Below are 20679 nucleotides of genomic sequence, written 5' to 3'. Positions count from 1 at the left end.
TGGTGGAGGCTGGTACAATTGCAACATTTAAGAGGCATTTGGATGGGTATATGAATAGGAAGGGTTTGGAGAGATATGGGCCAGGTGCTGGCAGGTGGGATTAGATTGGGTTGGGATATCTGGTCGGCATGGCCGGATTGGACCGAAGGGTCTGTTTTCATGCTGTACATCTCTATGACTCTATGTCCAGAGCATCATTGTGGAGTTGTTGACAATTATATGGGAACTTCACTTAATTGACTCAAACCTCAAGTTTGCAAGGGAAATTCTTCTGTCATAGAGATGTAGATGGTCTAAATGATGACCTCCAAAACCCAAACACCTGGCTCAGGTTTTCACGTTCCCTTTCACCGAGAAGCTGTGTTCCAGAATACTAGGTTAATGTTCTGGAGACAGTGGTATTTGGTGAAATTTGAACTCATTAAACATCCTAGCCTAGTGACAATTTTCAATTATTGTAAATATCCATCGGTTCACAAATGTCCTTTATGGAAGGAAATCTACCAACCTTACCTAGTCTGGTCCAGATCTGACTCCAAACCACAGTAATGTGGTTGAATCTTAACTATCCTCTGGGCAAATAGCTAAGAGCAGTAAATGTTAGCCTGGTCAGCAATGCCACAATCCACAAACAAATAAGTTATTAAAAACACTCATTGGGACTGAAAGCATTGAGTAGACAGTGATGCGGACCTTGGCTGAGTACAGCAGATCATTCATCTTTTTTCAGCAATTGAAGCAGGTTGACTTGTTCCACCCACCAGCACGGACATCTACAAAAACCTCTGTCCAGTCTGCTTTGTCAGGCAGGAAGGCATCCTGTTTCTATCCCAATAAAAAAGGATTTTCCCTCTTCTCCTGGACAGCCATCAGGAGAACTCTTTGTGCGGCAATGCTAAGATACGGTACTACTATTTGCGAGTCTCTGATATTTCCAGAGAAGATGAGCAGAGATTGAGTAATGCTCCAGGGTCACAGGGTGCCCAGAGTGCCCATTTGGGAGAACATACTTCTTACCCATAAAATATAGTGTTTTATTCTTGTCAGCATACGTAGTGATTTGAGAAGAATATAATCATGCAGGGAAACTCAACTTGTGTCCAAGTGCTTATTTTAGGCCCTCTTCCACACACAGCCTCAGATATGACTACCCATTATCTGTGAATTCTTGCTACCAAAATCAATCATTTCACACTACTCTGTATTAAACTTAATCTGCTACCTGTCCACCCATTCCACCAACCTATTTGTGTCTGCGTCCTTTAGGAGTTCCACACTATCCTCATCGTTCTCAATACTCCCAAGTTGTATCTCATCCATAAATTTTGAAATTGCATCAAGGCCTAGGTCTTGGAGGAATTCTAACACAAAGTGCTGGAAAACTCTACTCTTTGTTACCCAATTTCATATCCATGTGCTTGTATCCTTTTTGTCACATTGCAAACCTGTTTCGTAGTACTTTACCAAAGTCTTCTGGAAGAGTTAAAGCACCTCAGCATCATTCCTCATATCAACCCTGTCTGTTACCTCATCAAAAAACTCAAGCAGGTTAGTTATAGGCATTTGTTCTGAGAAATATCCATGCTGTATAACTTCCCTTAATTAATCCACATTTGCCTAAGTGGCTACCAATTTTATCCCAAATTATCATTTCAAAAATATTCCCCACCACTGAGATTAGACTGGCTGATCTCTAGGGGTTGGGCCTTATCTTTAAATCCTTACTTGAACAAGAGTGGAACATTTTCAGTTGTCCAGTCTTCTGTTATAATATCACACTAAGTCTCACGAGGATGGGAAATATATGGCTAGTGTCTTTGCGATTTCTACTTTCTTTTTTTTAAGTACACATACAGAGGAACCTTGATTATCCGAATATCAATTATCCAAATTTCGGATTATCCGAAGAAAATTTCAAGGTCCTGATAGAAACGTTATATCAAAGAGGTGTTACAACACTGATCACGTCTTTTGTTTACAATGATTAAAAATGAACCCGGCTAACTAAAATGCTGCTGAGAACAGTCCTGCATCGATGGAAGCCCAGGCACCGTCTTGAAATGACTGACCGCCCACCCTCTCTCTGTCTCTCTCTCTCTCTCTTTAGCCCCCTCACACTTTCCCTGGAGTTCTACACAGGGGTGTACCCTTGTCCCCCCCCCCCCCGCTTCCCCAGATCAGCCATAAACTCACTGAGTGATGGAAAGAATTCAAAGGGCCAAAGGGCCTAATTCTGCTTAGTTGTACGTTCCTATGGAGAATACTTTTGTAAATAGTCAGTTGCAATTGTTCTATTGTTGATGAATGTGTGTTGGAGAAAACAAGATGTTTGTATACATTTGTACTAGTGATTGCATCAAGCTGTAACCAGTCAAGCATAGCTTGGTCAAACGCAGTGTAAATCTTTGATTCCAAAATAAAATTAATCCTCCTTGCATGTGATGATATTTCAGAATATGTAGAGTGCTAATAAGGATTGTTTTGGAAAGATCTTTTCCAGCTAATTGTGCTTCTCAAAAATATTAATGGTGACATTTTAAAATTGGCAACAATTTTGTACCTATAAATAAATTGAGTAGCTCTCTTAATCACAGTCCAATGCTTATAATAAATATTACAGCACAAGTTGGCAGATATATAATTGTGAAATTAATGCCTGCTGTTTCTACTCCTGCATGTTGTTGCCAGGACAATTTTGTTTGTACTCACAATGCCGTAATTGTTTTTCCATAAGGGTTTGAAAGCATTTTGGAAGGGCTGTTTGGAAGTAAACTTCTAAAAGATATCAGCCTGTTTGAAGGTAAACCTTTTACATTTATTTTCTAATAAAGTCACCCAGTAGTAACATATTCAGCATTATATATGTATGGCCAAATGCAAGTAATGGTGAAGAATATTTGTTTTGTTCCACAGATTTCCATGTTTTTGGAGGAGGGAAAGGAGACTAGCATCCTTAGCATGCCAATTATTCTTTATTTGTTGTTGGGATGTAAGAGTCTTGAGGAAGGCCAGCACTTATTGTCCATCTATAATTGCACTCATGAAGGTGGTTGTGAATTACCACCTTGAGTCACTGCAATGTGTGTTCTAGGTACACCTACATTGCTGGTGAAAATATAAACATTTTGGTTATGTGCTGTAAAGGAAATTGGCAGGGAATGAAAACCCTTAAAATTTACCCTTTTTTTGGAGCAATATTCTAAGTATAGTCATGACAACAAGTGCAACATAGGCAAACATACGTTTTATTCATTGAAAATAATATTTATGAAACACAAGCAAATGAACTAAACAGTAAGGTTCAATTTGGAAAGAGCCTTATTGGGAATATGAAGCCATGTAATGCAAGTTTTTGTTTAAATGCTTTGCCTTAAACAATTTCACAAGCAGTTCAACTGGTCTTTTGTCATAAAGTTTTTTGTGTACATTTTTGTTGATTTCATCTGAGAAAAGGAAGATATTCTCATCTTGGACAAGTTGGTTGCTCATTATTGCTGTCACATTGACACAGGAATTGTATGTTGTATGGAACAAGCAGGGAAAATATTAAATCTCTGTCTACATTACTGCAGGTGAAGACAACTGCAGATATCTGTAGACTGGCCTCTGGTTATTTTTCAACCTAAGATATTTATAGGCCTCTCTGTTTAATGTTTTTATCATTTGGATTTGATGTGCTTGAATGATGAGGAGCAAAGGGGTCCCCATTGTCTTTGGTTGGATTGTGCTCGGTATTTAATTAGAGAAACAATGTAAATTGTTTAATCATTTAAAAAATATTACAAAGATTGAAAAAACCGGCATTATATTGCTAAAGGATCCCATTGTCTTATGTTATTACTGATCTTTGTCAGATCAAATGGATTTTTAAAAAGGACACCTAAGATACAACAGAGATATTTCAAAAATTTGACTAAGCAAATGTTATTTTGCAATTATGGTATGGTTCTGTTGATCGATTCATTCATATTTGGACTTAAAGGACTGCCTGTGCACTTCTGATTTGGTTTTGTTGCTCCTCTTGATAAACTTTTAATAGCCATTCCTTGTATTATTATAATACCCTTAATCATTTATTGCTTACATCACTTTGACCAATTTTTAAAAATTGTAAAACATGTTGATGCTGGAGAAGGAATATAATCAGTTTTGGGTGACCAACATTAGACTTGGCACTACCTCGCCAACAGTAACATGGTTTGATGCAGTATAAAATTCCTACTACTCTACCAAACAACATAGGACAACTTTATGTCCTAATATATTCCACTTCTTACAACTGTAATTCTTTGTTATACTCAGTTGATGTTGAAAGATTAACAGTTTTTGGTGTGTATTACCCACTCCGAACTGAATTCTGACTGTGCAGAAGCAATTTGCGTTATACCCTTAAAGCCATCTGATCAAGGACTCTTTAATCCCGTATGATGGCCGGATTTGACATCTTGTAAATCAAGGATTATTATCTGACCCTCTGCCCAGGTTCTCCAGACTGACTTTTTGAACAATGTGTTTAATGTGCTTAACTTGATAAGTTAAGCTTAAATTCTTGCACATACAACAAAAACAGTTAACACTGAGGTGTCTCGGTGACTTTGAGGTCTGTTGTAAGGTGCATCCTATTTATTTAAAATATTGCTTTCAGTATTTGATTTACCATCCATTCTGGTAAGAGCCAAATGCTTTGTTGCCTAGTATTCATTTTAACATGTCGTTGTGCTTAGGGAGGTGAGGTAAAATTGCTGTGAGATTTATTGTTCAAAGTACTGAATGAAACACTACATTGATAGAGGATTTGGAGCTGGTTGTACCTCTACTCTCTCAGCTACAAGCGTGTTGGCTTGGCAAAATTTGTCTGAGAAGAAAAGAAGAAGGGAAGAATAAAATGTTTTCATACCCTCAAAAGATAAACTAAGTCAGTTTTGATTCTGTTCTAAGGACCATTCAGTTCTGTTTGCCATTTTATTTGCAGCATACAGAAGCCGATTTTTTAGCTTTCCTTCTTTTGCAACACGAGAGATGAATTTTGTCAAGTGTACCTCTGGTCAACTGAAATATTAGAATGATTTGTCATTCTATGAGATGTTATTTGGCAGATGGTACACCCTCCCAAATGAAAGATGGGGGAAAAAAACCTACAGTAACAAAGCCAATCTTGTGTTAGGCTAAAATTATTCTTGAATTTCACAGATTGTGAGCCTACAGGTGTTTCTGACTGGTCATTTGATGAAAACTGTCTCTTCTGTTGCATGAGAAGAGAAAAAGTGAAGGTAAGAAGCAAGTTGAAATATTTAATTTTAGTGACCAGTTGGTACACTTGGTCTAGAACAGAATGACACTGCTTAGTCTGTTGGGTTATGTAGCTGGCAAAATCAAAACAAAAGGGCTTTTGTGCAGCTTGTGTATTTTTGAGGGTATGTAATCTTTCTTCCCTTACTGGCTTTTGTTGCTCTTGATCAGTTGTGGTGAGCTGCATGAGCATTGCCCAGGGCTTGGATGCTGACTATTCATCTATTTTTTCTTTCTGTGCTTAACCCCCCACCTCCACTCAAAAACATCTTCAAGGGAGTTTGCAAACAATGTCAGACATTGAACGTTTCTACTCTCAGTTCATTGCTGATGATATTCATTGTAGTTGGGAGGAAAGAGCTAGATCTTAACTAGCTATAAGATGTAAAAGAAGTTTAAAGAAGAAACTAATATTTAATTGTAAGCGAACTTAGCTTCTTTTAAGATAAATTTAATTAACACAGTTTCTATTTCTGACATAGAGTCATAGAGATGTACAGCATGGAAACAGACCATTCGGTCCAACCTGTCCATGCAGACCAGCTATCCCAACCCAATCAAGTTCCACCTGCCAGCACCCAGCCCATATCCCTCCAAACCCTTCCTATTCATATACCCATCCAAATGCCTCTCGGCTTGTCTCCTTCCATTTGTGAGAGATGATGTGAATGTGGTCTCGCTGCTTTGGTGAGATCAGATGAAAATCATCTGCATTCTTTGATGGCTGAATAAGCTGTTTCTTGAAAGGCAAAATCCAGACATGAGGTTATTCCTTGCTGGTGGTGTGAGTTAATTTCTGCTGACATCTTGCATGCAGGGCTGGCCTCTACTTTGGAGATTCTTAAAATGCATGTTATTGTGGTGGTGAATTCCTGCCTGCAACTGGTGTTGCACTTTGCATTAGCTCAGGATTCCCACTTATCATGTGCCTTTGAACACATCCTTGAATTGAAGCTTTCAGCACCCTGTTGGTCTCTTTTTGTGGCCTTTCTCCTTGGCATTACAGTACTTGGGGATGCAGCACCTTCTATTTTGCTCAGGTGCCCAAGCCAGAAGAATTTGCTTGATTAGTGCCAACATGCTTGGCATATTTGCTCTAGAAATGACTACCTCAGTGGTAGTGTTGTCTTTCCATGTGATGCTGAGGATGCAATGAGATACTGTGGATGAAAGTTATTGAACCTATCTTTTATGAAATAATCTTAAAATGGCTTTCTTATCACTTTACAGATCATGTGTATTGTGATTTTAAAAAAGCCTACTTTTTCAAATCTGCTGCAATGCCTCTTCAATGAGCCATTTTGTTTCTCATCTATAAAAAATAGTGTAGATTTGCTGCGAGAGGCAAATTCAAAATTTTAATTGTGTTAGTGGATATAACTTGCACATTTTACAGGTATAGATCTTTTTGATGCAGCACATGATATGTTACCTAGAAGCTAGTTATATGGAAACTGAAGTTTACTTTCTTTTTGAACTGGAATCAGCAACAAAACATCAGATTTTTCTGATGGCTCAATGGTTTTCTTCTTGATGATGATAGGTCAGGTCAACCTAATATTACCTATAATATATTGCTGCCATTATCTGTTATACTTGGAATTTCACATTTTCCAGTTGCAAAGAAATTTTACCTGAATGTCCCAAATATACTTAATTGTAGCAAGTGTTCCAAAGTTAGCTGACCTCGCTTATGTGGTTATGCAAACAGTATTCTTTATGCTCCTACTTGCAAATGCCAGCCTTCTTTCAAAACAGTTTTTGAAAATTCTGTATCGACAAGTTGTTTTCCATCACACGGATAAGATGCTCAAAATTGACCAAAGGACAAGTTTCTTTTTTCTTGCCATCTTGAGTAACATCCTGGTGTAAAGCTGCCTTTTTCCAAATATTCTTTGATGTTAGGATAAGAATTGTGAACTTTCTTTTTCAAAAGTATAGCTTCTACATCTGCCTATAATTTAGCTAATTGTATTTGTTTTGAGGTTGTTATAAATATTGTACTAATTTACATGAATGTATATAACTTTAACAAAATATTTGCTGATTTAGATGGAAGTCATAACCAACATTTCAAAGTCCTTATTGGAATTAGAATCCCTACAGTGTGGAAACAGGCCCTTCAGCCCAACAGGTCCACACCAACCCTCCGAAGAGTAACCCACCCAGACCCATTCCTCTATCCTATATTTGCCCCTGACTAATGCACCTAACCTACACATCCCTGTGGGTGATTTAGCATGGCCAATTGATCTAACCTGCACATCTTTGGACTGTGCAAGGAAACTAGAGCACCCAGAGGAAACCCACACAGACACAGGGAGAATGTGCAAACTCCACACAGACAGTTGCCCGAGGCTGGAATTGAACCCAGGTCCCTGGCGCTGTGAGGCAGCAGAGCTAACCACTGAGCCACAGTTCTGCCCCACCTTATAAGTTTGTGTTTTCTTATTTCCAATTTCTTTTCCTTTTAATTGTTGCAGATAAATGTTTATTTGACTACTGTGTGCCGGATTGTGTTCAATTCCTTCACTAATTTTAAAAAAATTATAATGAGAAAATTGGAATGTAACAAGCTAATACAAACAGCGTACGGACAAACTTTGTCATATCTGTAGAGAGTTTGCTTTGACCATCAAGACAACAAATGCCATGACCAATGCCATATCAGTATCAATCAGCACTGACAATGTGCCACTTGATGCTGAAATCAACACATTCAATGCAAAATAGGCAGCTGTAATGTTATGCGTTAGAGAGCCTGCAACAACAGAAACCTGACTAAGAATTCTAAACTACAAGCCTACGTAACCTAGAACACATTTCTCTACAATGGTGAGATCTAGACAACACATGCTAAGCAGGCAAAAAGGTTGAATCATTTTCACCTTTGTAATATCAGACTTGTTTTCAGCTTTTCTTAACAAGGTCACTGATTCGAAGGTCCTACAGTGTGTTAATTTCACCAGAATACACTATTACTAAGCCACAACATCTGTGCTGATGGCCCCATGGTGTTATGGCTGGATTATTATTCCAGAGGCCCAGGTAAATTTCTGGCACCCGGGTTTGAATGCTGCCAAGGCAAATAGTGGAATTTGAATTCAATAAGAAACTAGAATTAAGAGTCTAATGACGATTATGAATCCATTGTCAATTGTCAGGAAAAACCAAGCTGTTTTTTAAAGAACCCTAATGTTCTTTAGGGAAGGAAACTGCCATCCTTACTTGGTCTGGCCTACATGTGACTCCAGAACAGGTCCACTGCAATGTGGTTGACTCTTAACTCACCCCTGTGCTATTAGGGATGAGCAATAAATGTTGACCTTGACAGGGATGCACTCATCCCATGAATGAATTAAAAAAATTGTGTAAAAAAAAAAAGAAATTGCACTTTGGAATAAAATGCCAGTGTTTCTTCATCATCACAGAACAACTTTTTGATGAGAACTTCGTGTACTTTAGTCTTGAATCTTGGCAATAAAATTCAGTAGCTTTCTGTCAGTTCTTACACATAAGTAGATACACTCTATAATGAGTTGTAGATATTATATATGACTGTTAAACAAAGAATATGGCAAAGTGTCGCACCAGACATGCAGATTTATTTGACTCCATTGTGGCTGTCATCAAATTCTGTGTTGACCTGTTATTACCCACCTTGCCAACTATATTTTTCAAGGAAAGCGAGCTTACTGAGCAGCTTCACTGGTAATCGCTTCAATGTTTAAAAAAGCCTGCTTCTCACATGTTTGAATGTCTTGGTGAAATCAATGAAGTCAATACATACTGGTCTTCTTCGTTTGTGGTCTTCCTCTTGCAGCTAAAGGAGTGAGAATATGATGTTGTTTACAAGTTTTCCAAATCTTAAAATTTAGTGACAGAAATTTGGATTTCATCTTAAAACTTAATGTTAAGACTCAAACTGAAATGAAGGAACAGGTTGTGGATGTGGCTGAAATTGCAATGATTTATAAATGAGGGGCTACACCCACATTGGAGTGACAATTGATACAATAGAAGGGGCCATTGAACTGAAAGTAAATGCAGTTCAGTAAGCCTGAATATGAAAAGGGCTGAAGTAGATGTTGCCGCTCTTTTTTGTGCATGTTGTAACTTAGGATTTGGTATCAGATTTTTTTTTTCTTATTTCATTTTCAAACAGTTTTCATAAGCTAATCTTGTGCAGTTTTTGAGTGACAAGGCACTTCATCCAGTGACCAATCTTTTTTCGAGTTGTATGATTCTACAGATGAATAATTGACCTATTTATAGTCAAGCACTTACTGAATTAAATGTAGTCTTGTGTTATGAAGCACACTTTATTTAAAAAGGCAAACATTACACATGAATCAGAAGGAATTTTCTCACTCTAAAGCAGTTAATGTGTTTACAATTAAATGCTAATGCAAAATAATTCCTCCTGGAGTAAAAATAGCAAAGTCAGTGATATACCAATTGCCTCATTGAATAACTTTCTGATGAAGACAATTTAATAGACTTTAATGTACGATAAACTGATCCCACTTAAGTAAATTCAGTCCAGTTTCTCTTGCATTAATCTTTTGGTGTCTGTTAATTATAGTGACAGCATTATTTATGCAGCATAAACCTCATTTTAGGAAGTCTTTGAATCTCAATGTAGTACATCTGAACTAAAAGACCTACCAATTTTTAAACTTGATATCTATTTCAAAGTCAGAATTTTAGATTATTCTGTCTTTGCCTCTAAGAAAGTTGCGTTTAGATGACATTTCCAGAACACATTAATATTACAGTAGAAATTACCTGATTCCACTGACATTATAGTTCACAAAGGCAAAATGTTTTTAATGGTTTTACAAAGAATGGTGAATCAGCTAAAAACGTTTTGAATTGGTTTCACACATTAAAAAAGGAGTTTAGTGGTAATTACACAATGAATTGTTCTATTTGACCTTTTATGATTGCACACTCCATTTATCTATAAGTGCAGAGCATTAACCACAACATTTGCGGTTGCATCTTACTTAGTATTAGTATCCAGTTGGGCTAGTAGTGATCACATCTACACTTTTCCCTTTTCAGCCCTTATAAAACACTTGCTCTCTTGTATTTTTCAGATCTATATGGTTTGCCTATGTTATATCATAAGTTATCAGCTACAAAAGTACAATAGACGTGCTGTCAATACTGAAATATGCAGCAATCCTAACACAAACACTACAGATCCTGGAAATCATGCTGCATTTTCTGTGTAATATTCAAGGATGCACATATTTTTTGTGAGTCTCTTAGCTTGCTGTGAACACTTTGTCCTTGTGCTTCCATGACAACAGGATGACTGCATCAATGGGCAGAGGTATTATTACTATGTAATTTCTCTAGCATGACTCTAGCCCTAGGTTTGACAGAATTTTAAAAATCTTATGAATTGGGGAATTAACAGTGCCCATCAGGACTTTTTAACTAACTAAAATTACTTGAGTGCTTTTCAGTCAGATTTTCTGAGTGAGATAAACATTTTATTCTATTTATATCAATGTGTATCCCTTTTATTTGCTAATATTAATGAACTAATTGACTTGATAAGACCATAAGATATAGAAGCAGAATTAGGCCATTTAGTGTATTGAGTCTGCTCTGCCATATGATCATGGCTGATCTGTTTCTATTCTCCTGCCTTCTCCCATAACACTTGATCTCCTTGCCAAGCAAAATCTATATATTTTTGTCTTAAATACATTCAATGACTCCGTCTCCACAGCCTTCTCCACCAGTGAGTTCTACTGTTAAGGCCTAGAATCTTGAAAGCAAGTGAATTGAATTTACTGTCACGGGTACTGAGGCACAGTGAAAAGCTTTGTCTTGCTGGCAATACAGCCAGATCAGAGTTCAGCAGCAAAGATAAGCAAATAATAGGTAAACAGCAGCAAAAAAAGCAACACAAGTACAGACGAATGCTCAGAGTTTGTGAGTCTGTTCAGTATTCTAACAACAGTCGGGTAGAAACTGTTTCGAAACTGGCTGGTGCATGTGTTCAGGCTTCTGTACCTTATCCCCGATGGCAAGTGTAGGCCTTTTTTAGGTCGAAATTCTGGATTTCTCATCTAGTTAATGTGTGTGCAAGTTGTGTTGAGCCCATGAATCTGTTTCAATTCTAGTTATTAAAGGGGCATTCTAATTTGGTGGATTTTAATTGGAAGCATAATAGAAGGAATTAGCAGAATGGAGTCAAGATCTTTAAAGTTGAGCCTTGTTTTACTGTCAAATCCCTGGATCTCTTGTTGGGATTTGTTAGGGCCTACAGCATGATAGCCTTCTCAATTAATTTGATGGAATTATCCCCCAAATGGAACAAAGAGAGGTAGAGGTCATAAGGGAGATATACAAGGGACTCTCATAAGTAACAATGATATTCTGGACTACAACAAGGGCTACTGCTGGCGCCTTGACTGTGTATTCTGCCACCACCTCCTTGCTTTCTCTGGCATCATTGGAGGAGGCTTTTGTCTTATTTCTCTTCTAGATCCAAATCCCAGTGCTATATAATGTTATACAAAGTGTTCACAGACAGTTCTGTTCCGAAGAACATAGTACATGTTGAAGGGCACTTCCAGCACTTCCCAAGGATATGAAGTATCAGAATGTCAATAGCATGCTCAATGACACATTTGGTTGTTGTATGAGTTGTATTTCGTTACATAGCTCTTGGGTGTCATTGATTGGGTTTCTCACAAATGCCTTTCTTCACTCAGAAGATAGTGAATCTTTGAAATTCGCTTCCCGAGGGTGTTGCAGAAGCTCAATCATCGAACGTTTTGTCAATTGAAATCAATAATTTGAGAGACTATGAAATGACATCAAGGGATGTGGAAGTAGTGCGGGAACATGACATTAAGGTAGATGATCAGTCAATATCTAATTGTACAACAGAGCAGGCTTGATGGGCTGAATGGCCTACTCCTATTTGTGTTTCTGTCTCCATCTAACACTTCAAATGATCGCCCCTTATCTCAGAAAAGCAATTTGATAAGTTTGCCTTGAGCTGTGGCAAAATAAGGAAATTGAACTGCCACAGTTTGAAAGCATACAGGAGGCTGGAAATGTTGGGACATCTGCATTAGGATCTTTTTGTCATTATACACCAGCTACACTTTGGGAGAGTTGATGTCCTTGCAGCTGAAGACTTCTGGTTGATCTGGGTGTGTCTCAAATGTCACATTTGTGTGGTCAATGATGCCTACACCTGAGCACAATCAGCCACAGCTGATCTGAGAGATCAGAGCTCTAAATTGCGAGTCTGATTTTCAAAGCTTCAAACTTGTAAAATTAGCCTCGCAGCACAAGTACTATGAACAAAGCATTTCACATAAGAAAGCAGATATGAAGTTTCAGTGCTTATTGGCATTTTTCTCTTGTCTTCACCCCCTCCTCTCAATTGCTGCTGTGCTTTAAGGGTTCCAGGAAACCTGTGGCCCACATCCACCGTTAAATGTCAACGTCATGTTTATGTTTAACTGATTAACATTATCAATTTCAATCTGCATCTCCTGGGAGTCTTCTCTCTTTCTCTCAGGCTAATGCAGTGGAGTTTAATCGGGAAATTACTGGGTTGGTACAGGCATCCCAAGATGAAATTGGTTTCCCTTGCTTTAATCCCCATGTGCTCCCAAATTCATGAGTGCCTATTTATGAAGGTGCTGTTTATTAGTCATTAATAATTGTATTTCATAAAATTCCATTCCTTACAGATTTAGCTCTAATTGCATGCTTGCTTCTCAACAGGAACATTTAGTCTCTTTTGATCAACCAAAATTAAAAGTTGGAGAAAGGACATTCTCAAGACAGGAAGAGACCAAAATTAATCATTTTGAAAAACAAGCAGAGGAATTTCTCAATGCTGTCTTTCAAAGAAAAGGTAAATAATTCAGGAAATTACTTTTTATGGAATTACCTCGCTTCTGTTGAACTGTTATTTTGAACTTGTTTTCCATATTGTTTTGTTTCTATTTCTGTACTTTGAAGTACTTCAGAAAATAACTAGATTGGTCAGGTTTGAAGTCTGCCTTTTAAATTCTTCCATTTCATTCCAAGTCAGAGGACATTGTGAAAGTTATCTGAATCTTATAACTTTAAAATGGAACCAGAAACACAAGATGAACACAATACAGAGCTCAGGGATTGCATGAGCAGAGAGCTGCTATTGCCGCTACAGGTCCAGAAGGCCAAGTTTGAGAAAAAATTATAAACTGACATCACAGCAAAATTATAAGCTGATTGTTGAGTATCCAGTGACATTATCTGTTTTTAAAGAACTACATTCAATGGAACTGTTTGGTATGCAATTTATTTTCTACATTCTCATGTCCAGTTTAAAGCAAATATATGGAAAGTAATCTTAAGGCATTGTAGGACAATCGGCTGTGTGGCCACATGAGAGATGCGGATGCTTCATTTTTCCTGGGCTATCGTATATGCAAGATGTATCTTCAGTGCAAAAAAAACTGAGGTCTGGGCCATGGAGATACATCCGCGAAGCTGAAAAGAAAGTGGATAGCATATTTAATTAAGTAGTCACGTTATGAGGAACGGGTGAACACCAGGCAGCCTAGGAAGACCATGCGGGTAGTGTAACAGTCCTCTGAGTCAATCTGACTCACAACCTGGTTTTGGATACTGATGAGCTAATGAAGATTTGGCTGGAAAAATCAGGAACAGAAGGGAAAACTTTAGATTTTAACGGATTAGGACAGGTTCTGGGATAGTTGAAAAATGCAGCAGGACTGGTTACAACTTAGAAGGGCAGGAATTATATCCTCTCAGAGGGATTTGCTAGTTTCTTTTGGAAAGGGTTTAAACTAACTTGTCACGAGGATGGAAAAATGAGAGGGACTTCAAATAAAATTAAAACTAAGCTGGTTATTGGAAACGGAAAAGCTGCAAGTTAATGTGGAAATCATCAGAAACAAATTCTAAAACCAATACAGTCAAATTATGAATAGTATTTAAAAAAGCAGAATTAAATGCACTCTGTCTGAATCCATGTAGAATTTGCACAAGATAGATGAGCTAAAAGAGCATGATTTAATTACCATTACAGAGGGGTGGCTGCAGGATGACAAACAGTGGGAACTGAATATTTGACATTTTGGAACATTAGACAAAAAGGAAAAGGAGATGGGTGATATTGAGAATCAAGTATAGGATCAGTGTGTTGGCAGTATAGGATCTCTGATCAGAAGGACAGAATGTAGAATCTGTTTGGGTGGAGCTAAGACAGAGCAAGGGCAGGAAACGTGGTTTATAGTCCACCAAACATTAGTGGTAAGATAACAAAGGGTATAAATCAGGAAATTAGAACTGCATGTAACAAGGGAAATGCAGAAATTGTGGTGACTTCAATCTATGTACAGACTGACTAAATCTACTGAGCACCAATGTTGTGGAGGAAGAATTCCTGCAATGTGTTTGAGTTTTCTTCTGGAGAAATATGTTGCGGAACCACCTAGGGTAAGGGCTATTATAGATTTAGCATTATGCAATGATAAAGAGCTAATTGATTAACTAGTTGTAAAATAATCTTATGGAAAATGTTGGAATTTTCCATTAAATTTGAAAAATATGCAATTCAATCTGAAAGCAGGATCTGAAATTTAAACAAGTAATTATGAAGGTACGATGAGGAAGTTGGCTGAGGTGGATTAGAAAAATATGGTACAAGTTTTGATGGTAAATTGGCAATGGCTTACATTTAAAGAATTAATTTTTTTTCTATATTAAAAAAAATCCTTTTAAGCTAAAAATACTCCAAAAGAAAAGCAAGAGAGCATGGCTAATGAGCTAAGTTAAAAAATAATCTTAGATTAAAGGAGGAGGCTTATAAAGTTGCCTGCAGATTGGACGGTTACAAATACAACCAAATGTTTAAGAAAGATGCAAGAGAGAAAGCTGGGAAATGTCAGCCTCCTGGCCGAATATCAGAAGTTGGGAAAGTACTAGAACCTGTTATAAAGGATGTGATTATGAACATACGGAATAGGAGCATATGTAGATCATTCAGTCCCGCAAACCTGTTCTGGATTCGTTAAGATCACATCCAATCTGCTTGTATTTCAAATTCCACATTCCTGTCTACCCAGATGATGCTTGATTCTCTTGTCAGACAAGAATCTATGTATCTATCTCTTAAAAATATTCAGTGACCCTGCTTCCAATGAGGCAGAGAGTTTCAAAGTTTCACAGTGTTCTGCAAAAAAAAAACTTCATCTGTCCTAAAAGGAGGCACTCCTAAATTTAAAACTGTGCCTCCCATTTCTGGACTCACCCACAAGAGGAAATAACTTTTCCCACATACATCTTGTCAAGATTATTCAGGATCTTACGCACTTCAATCAAATGGCCTTTCACTGTTCTCAATCCTTGTGGGAACAAGTCCAACCTGCCTGATACATCGTCATTAGAAAATCCTCAAATTCTCTGTAACAATCTCGTAAATGTTACCTGAACTGCATCAAACACCTTTACATTTTGACATTTATATCCATAAGGAAATCAAAACTGCAGAATTATTCGAGATGTAATCTCATTCATGCCCTGTATTTTTCTGTGTAATTACACTCAAAATTATGAGATAATTAGAAAATTATTGTTTGACTGATCAGAGCCAACATGAATTTGTGAAGGAAAAATAATGTATGACAAACCAGACAGGCTTTTGTGGATATTACAGGCAGAGTTGGTAAGGGAGAACGACTGGATGTGGTTTGTTTGGATTTCTGGAAGACAGAAATTGTTAGTAAACAAAATTAGAGCACATGGGATTGTGGGTAATATACTAGTACGGATTGAGGATTAATAATAGGCATAGAATTAGAATAAATGGGCCATTCTCAGATTGGCAGGGTGTAACCAAAGATCAATGCTTGGTCCTTAGCCGCTATTTCTGTCAATGGGTTGGATGTGGAGACCAGTTGTAATATTTCTAAGTTTGCAGATGATACTGAATTTGATGGGAATGTTACAGAGAGAGGTGATTACTGTATATTAAATGTGGAAAAACAAGTACACATAAGCATCACTTGGGGGCTTGGTCCGTGAGTAGAGAGAATGTTTTAAAAAAAAGCAAGCGTTAAATCTCCGTGTCTGCTTGTGAATGTATCATAAGAAAGGAATGAGGTTTTTGGGACTCTGGTGAATGCAGCAGGGTGCCATGGAGGGAATGGTCCCTCCTGGCAGAGGAGGGGAGGATGTGTTGCTGGTGGCATCACACTGATAATGGCAGGAGTGGTGACAAATAATCTGTTGAAATCAGATTTTTGTGCAGTGTAAAGTGGAGACAACAGGGAGTCCTATCACAGTTCTGGGAAAGAAAGTGGTGAGAGCACAATTGTGGGAAATAGGTCAGAAATAATTTAGGGGCCTGTCAACTGAGCTGATGGAATCCTAGGTGAGGCTAAAAGAAGAAATATAAGTCTTGTCAGTTGTTAAATGTTTCCCCACTGGTTCAAGCGCATATTGGAAACCTAATGACTCAAAATTCTATTGTAACTACTTTGTATAACCAAAATTGAAATTGCTATCTATTGCCTTCCATTACAACTCACGATTATGTTGGAACAGAACATTATGGTATAGCATGTAAGAAGCTAAAATCTTTGTTATTTGATTGTTTCCATGCTGCTTATTGTTGCTTTTTTTGTAGTATTATTCATATAAAAATAGTAACCCAGAAACACTGACACTCCCTTTATTGTATTTTGTACTATGTCAGTTTTGTTACTTTTAAAATATTTTTCTCTGAATGTGAATAATGTTGTCTAGTTTATGTTGATTACTCAATTCTAGTTGCTCTGGGAAGATGAGTTTCTCCTTCTCTTAGAAGAACTGCAATCCTTGTAATGGTGCTCCTCCCCTCTTGTTGTTTAATGGAAGATTATACAAAAGTTGGTGCTTCATCACTGTAGCAGGGATCATTTAACCTGAAATCAGATAAATCCATAACTTGTCAGTTATTGTCCCTTCATGATGTTGTTACACTTGTCATTCCCATTTGTTACAACACAGACAAACAGCCAAATAAAGTCAGCTTCCCATTCTCTTTATTTGCAGTGTGTTAAAATTAAAACCTTGCAAAGGTCCTCAAAATTGACCCCAATGGTTCCTGACCATACTTTTGAATAACTGATGCCAGGTACCAAATTTGTAGCCTAAACAAAAGATTTAACAATTTAATTAGTAATATAGTAGATTTAACAGAGCAAAGTTAAACCACAAAGTAATGTAATCCATTAACATCTAAGATTTAAACCCAATCGTCTTGAATTCTAGCCCCACTCTCTCTCAAACATTGTAACACAACAGGCACAGTTAAGGGGTAAGTCAGGGGATTCAGCAAGATGGTGGCGATTCAATAGAACTGCAGTGGAAGGCTCTGCCAGCAGCCAAGGCACATTGATGTTTTTTTGCCATACCTGGGTAACTCCTATGAGAGAGTTATTAATTTAAAACCTTGGGAACACATATTCGTTAATATTTGTGAGTGGGAAAGATGTCCAAAGGGAAAGGGAGCGAGCAAACAGCAGCAGGGAGGACACTCCCCTGCAGCACTGGGCACGCCAGAGGCCACAGCAGCGGCCTGTCCTGAATCCCCAGGGAATTTAACAGACTCGCAGGAATTGATAGTGGCGATGGTGAGTCTTACTGCCAAGGTTGAGGCTGCGATTGAGGAGGTCTGTGCCCAGATCCAACCCATTGCACAAATGCTGCAAAAGCATGAACGGGAACTCCAGGGCCTCGGGCGCAGATGGAAGAGGTGGAGGGTCGAACAATGGCAATCGAATCCTCGTCCGGACGGATCCAGGTCCTGGAACAGCAAGTGTAGGCCTTGCGAGATCAGGTTGACGACCTTGAAAATCGAGGTTGGAGGTTGAATCTACAGATTGCTGGGCTCCCAAAGGGTGAAGAAGGTGGGCAATCAGTCAGCTTCTTTGAACACTGGCTGCCGCAGTTCTTGGGCTACAAATTGAATCCGGCTGGCAGCACATTGAAAGGGCCTATTGGGTGGCGGTGCGCTGGTCCGGGTCGGTACAGCACCCCTGCCTGGTCCTAGTGTACTTCCACACATACAAGGACAAACAAAGAATGACAGAAGTCTCCAAATTACTAGGGAAAGATCCACAGGCACTGCCGCACAAGCGGTCAAAAATTATATTCTTTCAAGATTTCTCGGCAACTGTAATTTGAAAGAGGCAGTCCTCCAATGAAGTTAAGAAGAGGCTGAGGAACCTGGGCATCCAGTTCTCCATGAGGTACCGAGCAGTGGTTCGTTTCAGTCCCGAGGATTCAGTTTATAGTTTTGACTCGAACTTTGCCAAGAACTTTGTGGACACTCTAAAATAGTCCGAATGATCTGAAGAATGTGGTCAATGTTTTTTCCTCCTTTTCCTGTGTTTTCCCATTTCCCTTTTTTTCTTTCCCTAATAATCTTTTTAAAAATTCTATTATATTTTTATAACTGGATTTTATCATGGGAAATTTTATGGGTGCCTTTTGTTGTTTTCCTCTTTTTTTTGTTCTTTTTCTCTTTTAGTCTTACTTGGGACTGACATGGAGCCAGGGATGGGCGGAGTGCTTATCTTGACTTTGTCTTCTCTTGTTGATTTAAGGATCATCTCCTTGTTTACTTACTTATTTTTGCCTAAGGCTGGTGCACAGTCTGGGATTGAAGGAGCTGTGAAGGGAAGGTGTGGATAGGGTGACTTCCCCCTATGGACGGGGTTGGGGGGGTGGGGAGAGTCTCCCGTTCAAGGTTTTACAGTTGGTTTTCTTTGGGAGAAAGTGAGGATTGCAGATGCTGGAGATCAGAGATGGAAATGTGTTGCTGGAAAAGCGCAGCAGGTCAGGCAGCATCAAAGGAACAGGAGAATCGACGTTTCAGGCATAAGCCCTTTTTCCTGAAGAAGGGCTATGCCCGAAACGTTAATTCTCCTGTTCCTTTGATGCTGCCTGACCTGCTGTGCTTTTCCAGCAACACATTTTTAAGTTGGTTTTCTTTGTCATTTTTTGATAGCAATTGTCGTTTGTAGTTATGTTAGAGTAGTTTTTGTATACATAATTTTACAACTCTGAGTCTCCATTTACTTGTGCTCGACACATTGCAAGCAGAGTTCAAGGGTCTTGTTAAATGTGCACCTGGAACATCAAGGGAAGTCATTTGTCTGTTAAAAGGAAAAAGTGCTTTCCAGCCTTAAGAGGGAAAGGGTTGATATAGATCTGTTGCAGGAAACCTATCTTGATGGGGAATACCTGAAGTTATAACAGGGGGGTTATGACTGGGTAGTCTTTTCATCCTTTACTACTAAAAGTAGGAGAGTGGCTACACTTATCCAGAAAAATCTTCTGTTCACATTATTAGAGCAGGTGAAAGATGAGCAAGGGTGGTTTGTGATACTTAAGGCCCTGATACATGGGGAGGAATATGGCATTTTAAATGTCTACTGTCCCCCAGCACATTCTCTCAAATGTTTGATTAGTGCTTCTCTAAGTTGTGTCTTTGGAACACAGCACATTATTATAGGGGGGCGATTTCAATTGCCTTTTGGATCTGACAGTGGACAGGATGCTTAGTGGGCCCCCAACTATTTTTTCGCAGGCCAAGCAGATAGCTGACTTATGCGAGGAGTTGGAGTTGGTGGACATGTCTTCACCCTACTGGCAGGGACTTCACCTTTTTTTCAAATCTGCATAAATATCACACTGAGGATTGATCTTTTTCTGGCTCCCTTGTCCCTTCTGGATTCAATTATGGGTTGTAATGGTATTTGAAGGTTAGATTCATGGTACTGGCGGCTGATCCTTTCCTCTTCAAGGATTCCAAATTTGTAGAATATTTTTTGAGGGAGTTTCAGGAGTTTTTGACTATCAACTGAGGCACGGCTAGTAGTCTGCCAATGCAATGGGACACCGCTCAGGGGATTAGCTATTTCCCATTTGGATAGCTGGAAGCGACAGAAGGGGAAACAGCAGCGTCTACTTCAGACGTGGCTGAAAGCTGCTGAGGCGCCACATTTTGCAAGGCCTTCAGTGATCAAAATACAGTGGATCACAGCCCCCAGGACTGTCTTGAATTTAGTACTTAGACAAACCGCAAAGAAAGAACTTGCTTTTCCTTGACAAAGGTTGTTCAAGTATGGGGATTCGCCAGTGAAGTATTTGGCATATCTGACTATGAAAAAGCGTGCTCCCCAATCCATTACTGCAGTTAGAGACAGCGCTGGGGTCCTTACATATGATGCCAAAAGGATTAAAGAGACTTGCAGAGTTTTTACTCTGAATTGTATCAGTCTGAAGGTTGTGAGGATGGGTGGGCCAAGATAGAAACCTTTCTTAAGAGCCTGGACCACCTGGGGT

General features: G+C 38.6%; 1 protein-coding gene and 1 long non-coding RNA gene across 2 annotated transcripts in view; both read left to right on the top strand.

Annotated features, from left to right (window-relative positions):
• Nucleotides 1-3982, top strand: part of LOC122561300 — an 8357-nt gene extending 4375 nt beyond the window's left edge. Inside the window, exons 2-3 of the long non-coding RNA XR_006314986.1 lie at nt 2735-2800; nt 2914-3982. This is a non-coding gene — a long non-coding RNA (uncharacterized LOC122561300). The remainder of the gene's footprint in view (nt 1-2734; nt 2801-2913) is intronic.
• A 1266-nt stretch (nt 3983-5248) lies between these two features.
• The window catches only part of LOC122561413, a 100935-nt gene continuing 85504 nt past the window's right edge, over nt 5249-20679 (top strand). Inside the window, exons 1-2 of the mRNA XM_043713174.1 lie at nt 5249-5270; nt 13057-13189. Coding sequence (XP_043569109.1) covers nt 5250-5270; nt 13057-13189 — 154 coding nt within the window. The 5' untranslated portion in view covers nt 5249. The remainder of the gene's footprint in view (nt 5271-13056; nt 13190-20679) is intronic.

Source organism: Chiloscyllium plagiosum, chromosome 22 (genome assembly GCF_004010195.1).
Source record: "Chiloscyllium plagiosum isolate BGI_BamShark_2017 chromosome 22, ASM401019v2, whole genome shotgun sequence".
Lineage (NCBI taxonomy): Eukaryota > Metazoa > Chordata > Chondrichthyes > Orectolobiformes > Hemiscylliidae > Chiloscyllium > Chiloscyllium plagiosum.
The sequence above is the reverse complement of the archived record's forward strand: the minus strand, read 5'-3'. Positions and strand labels throughout refer to the sequence as shown.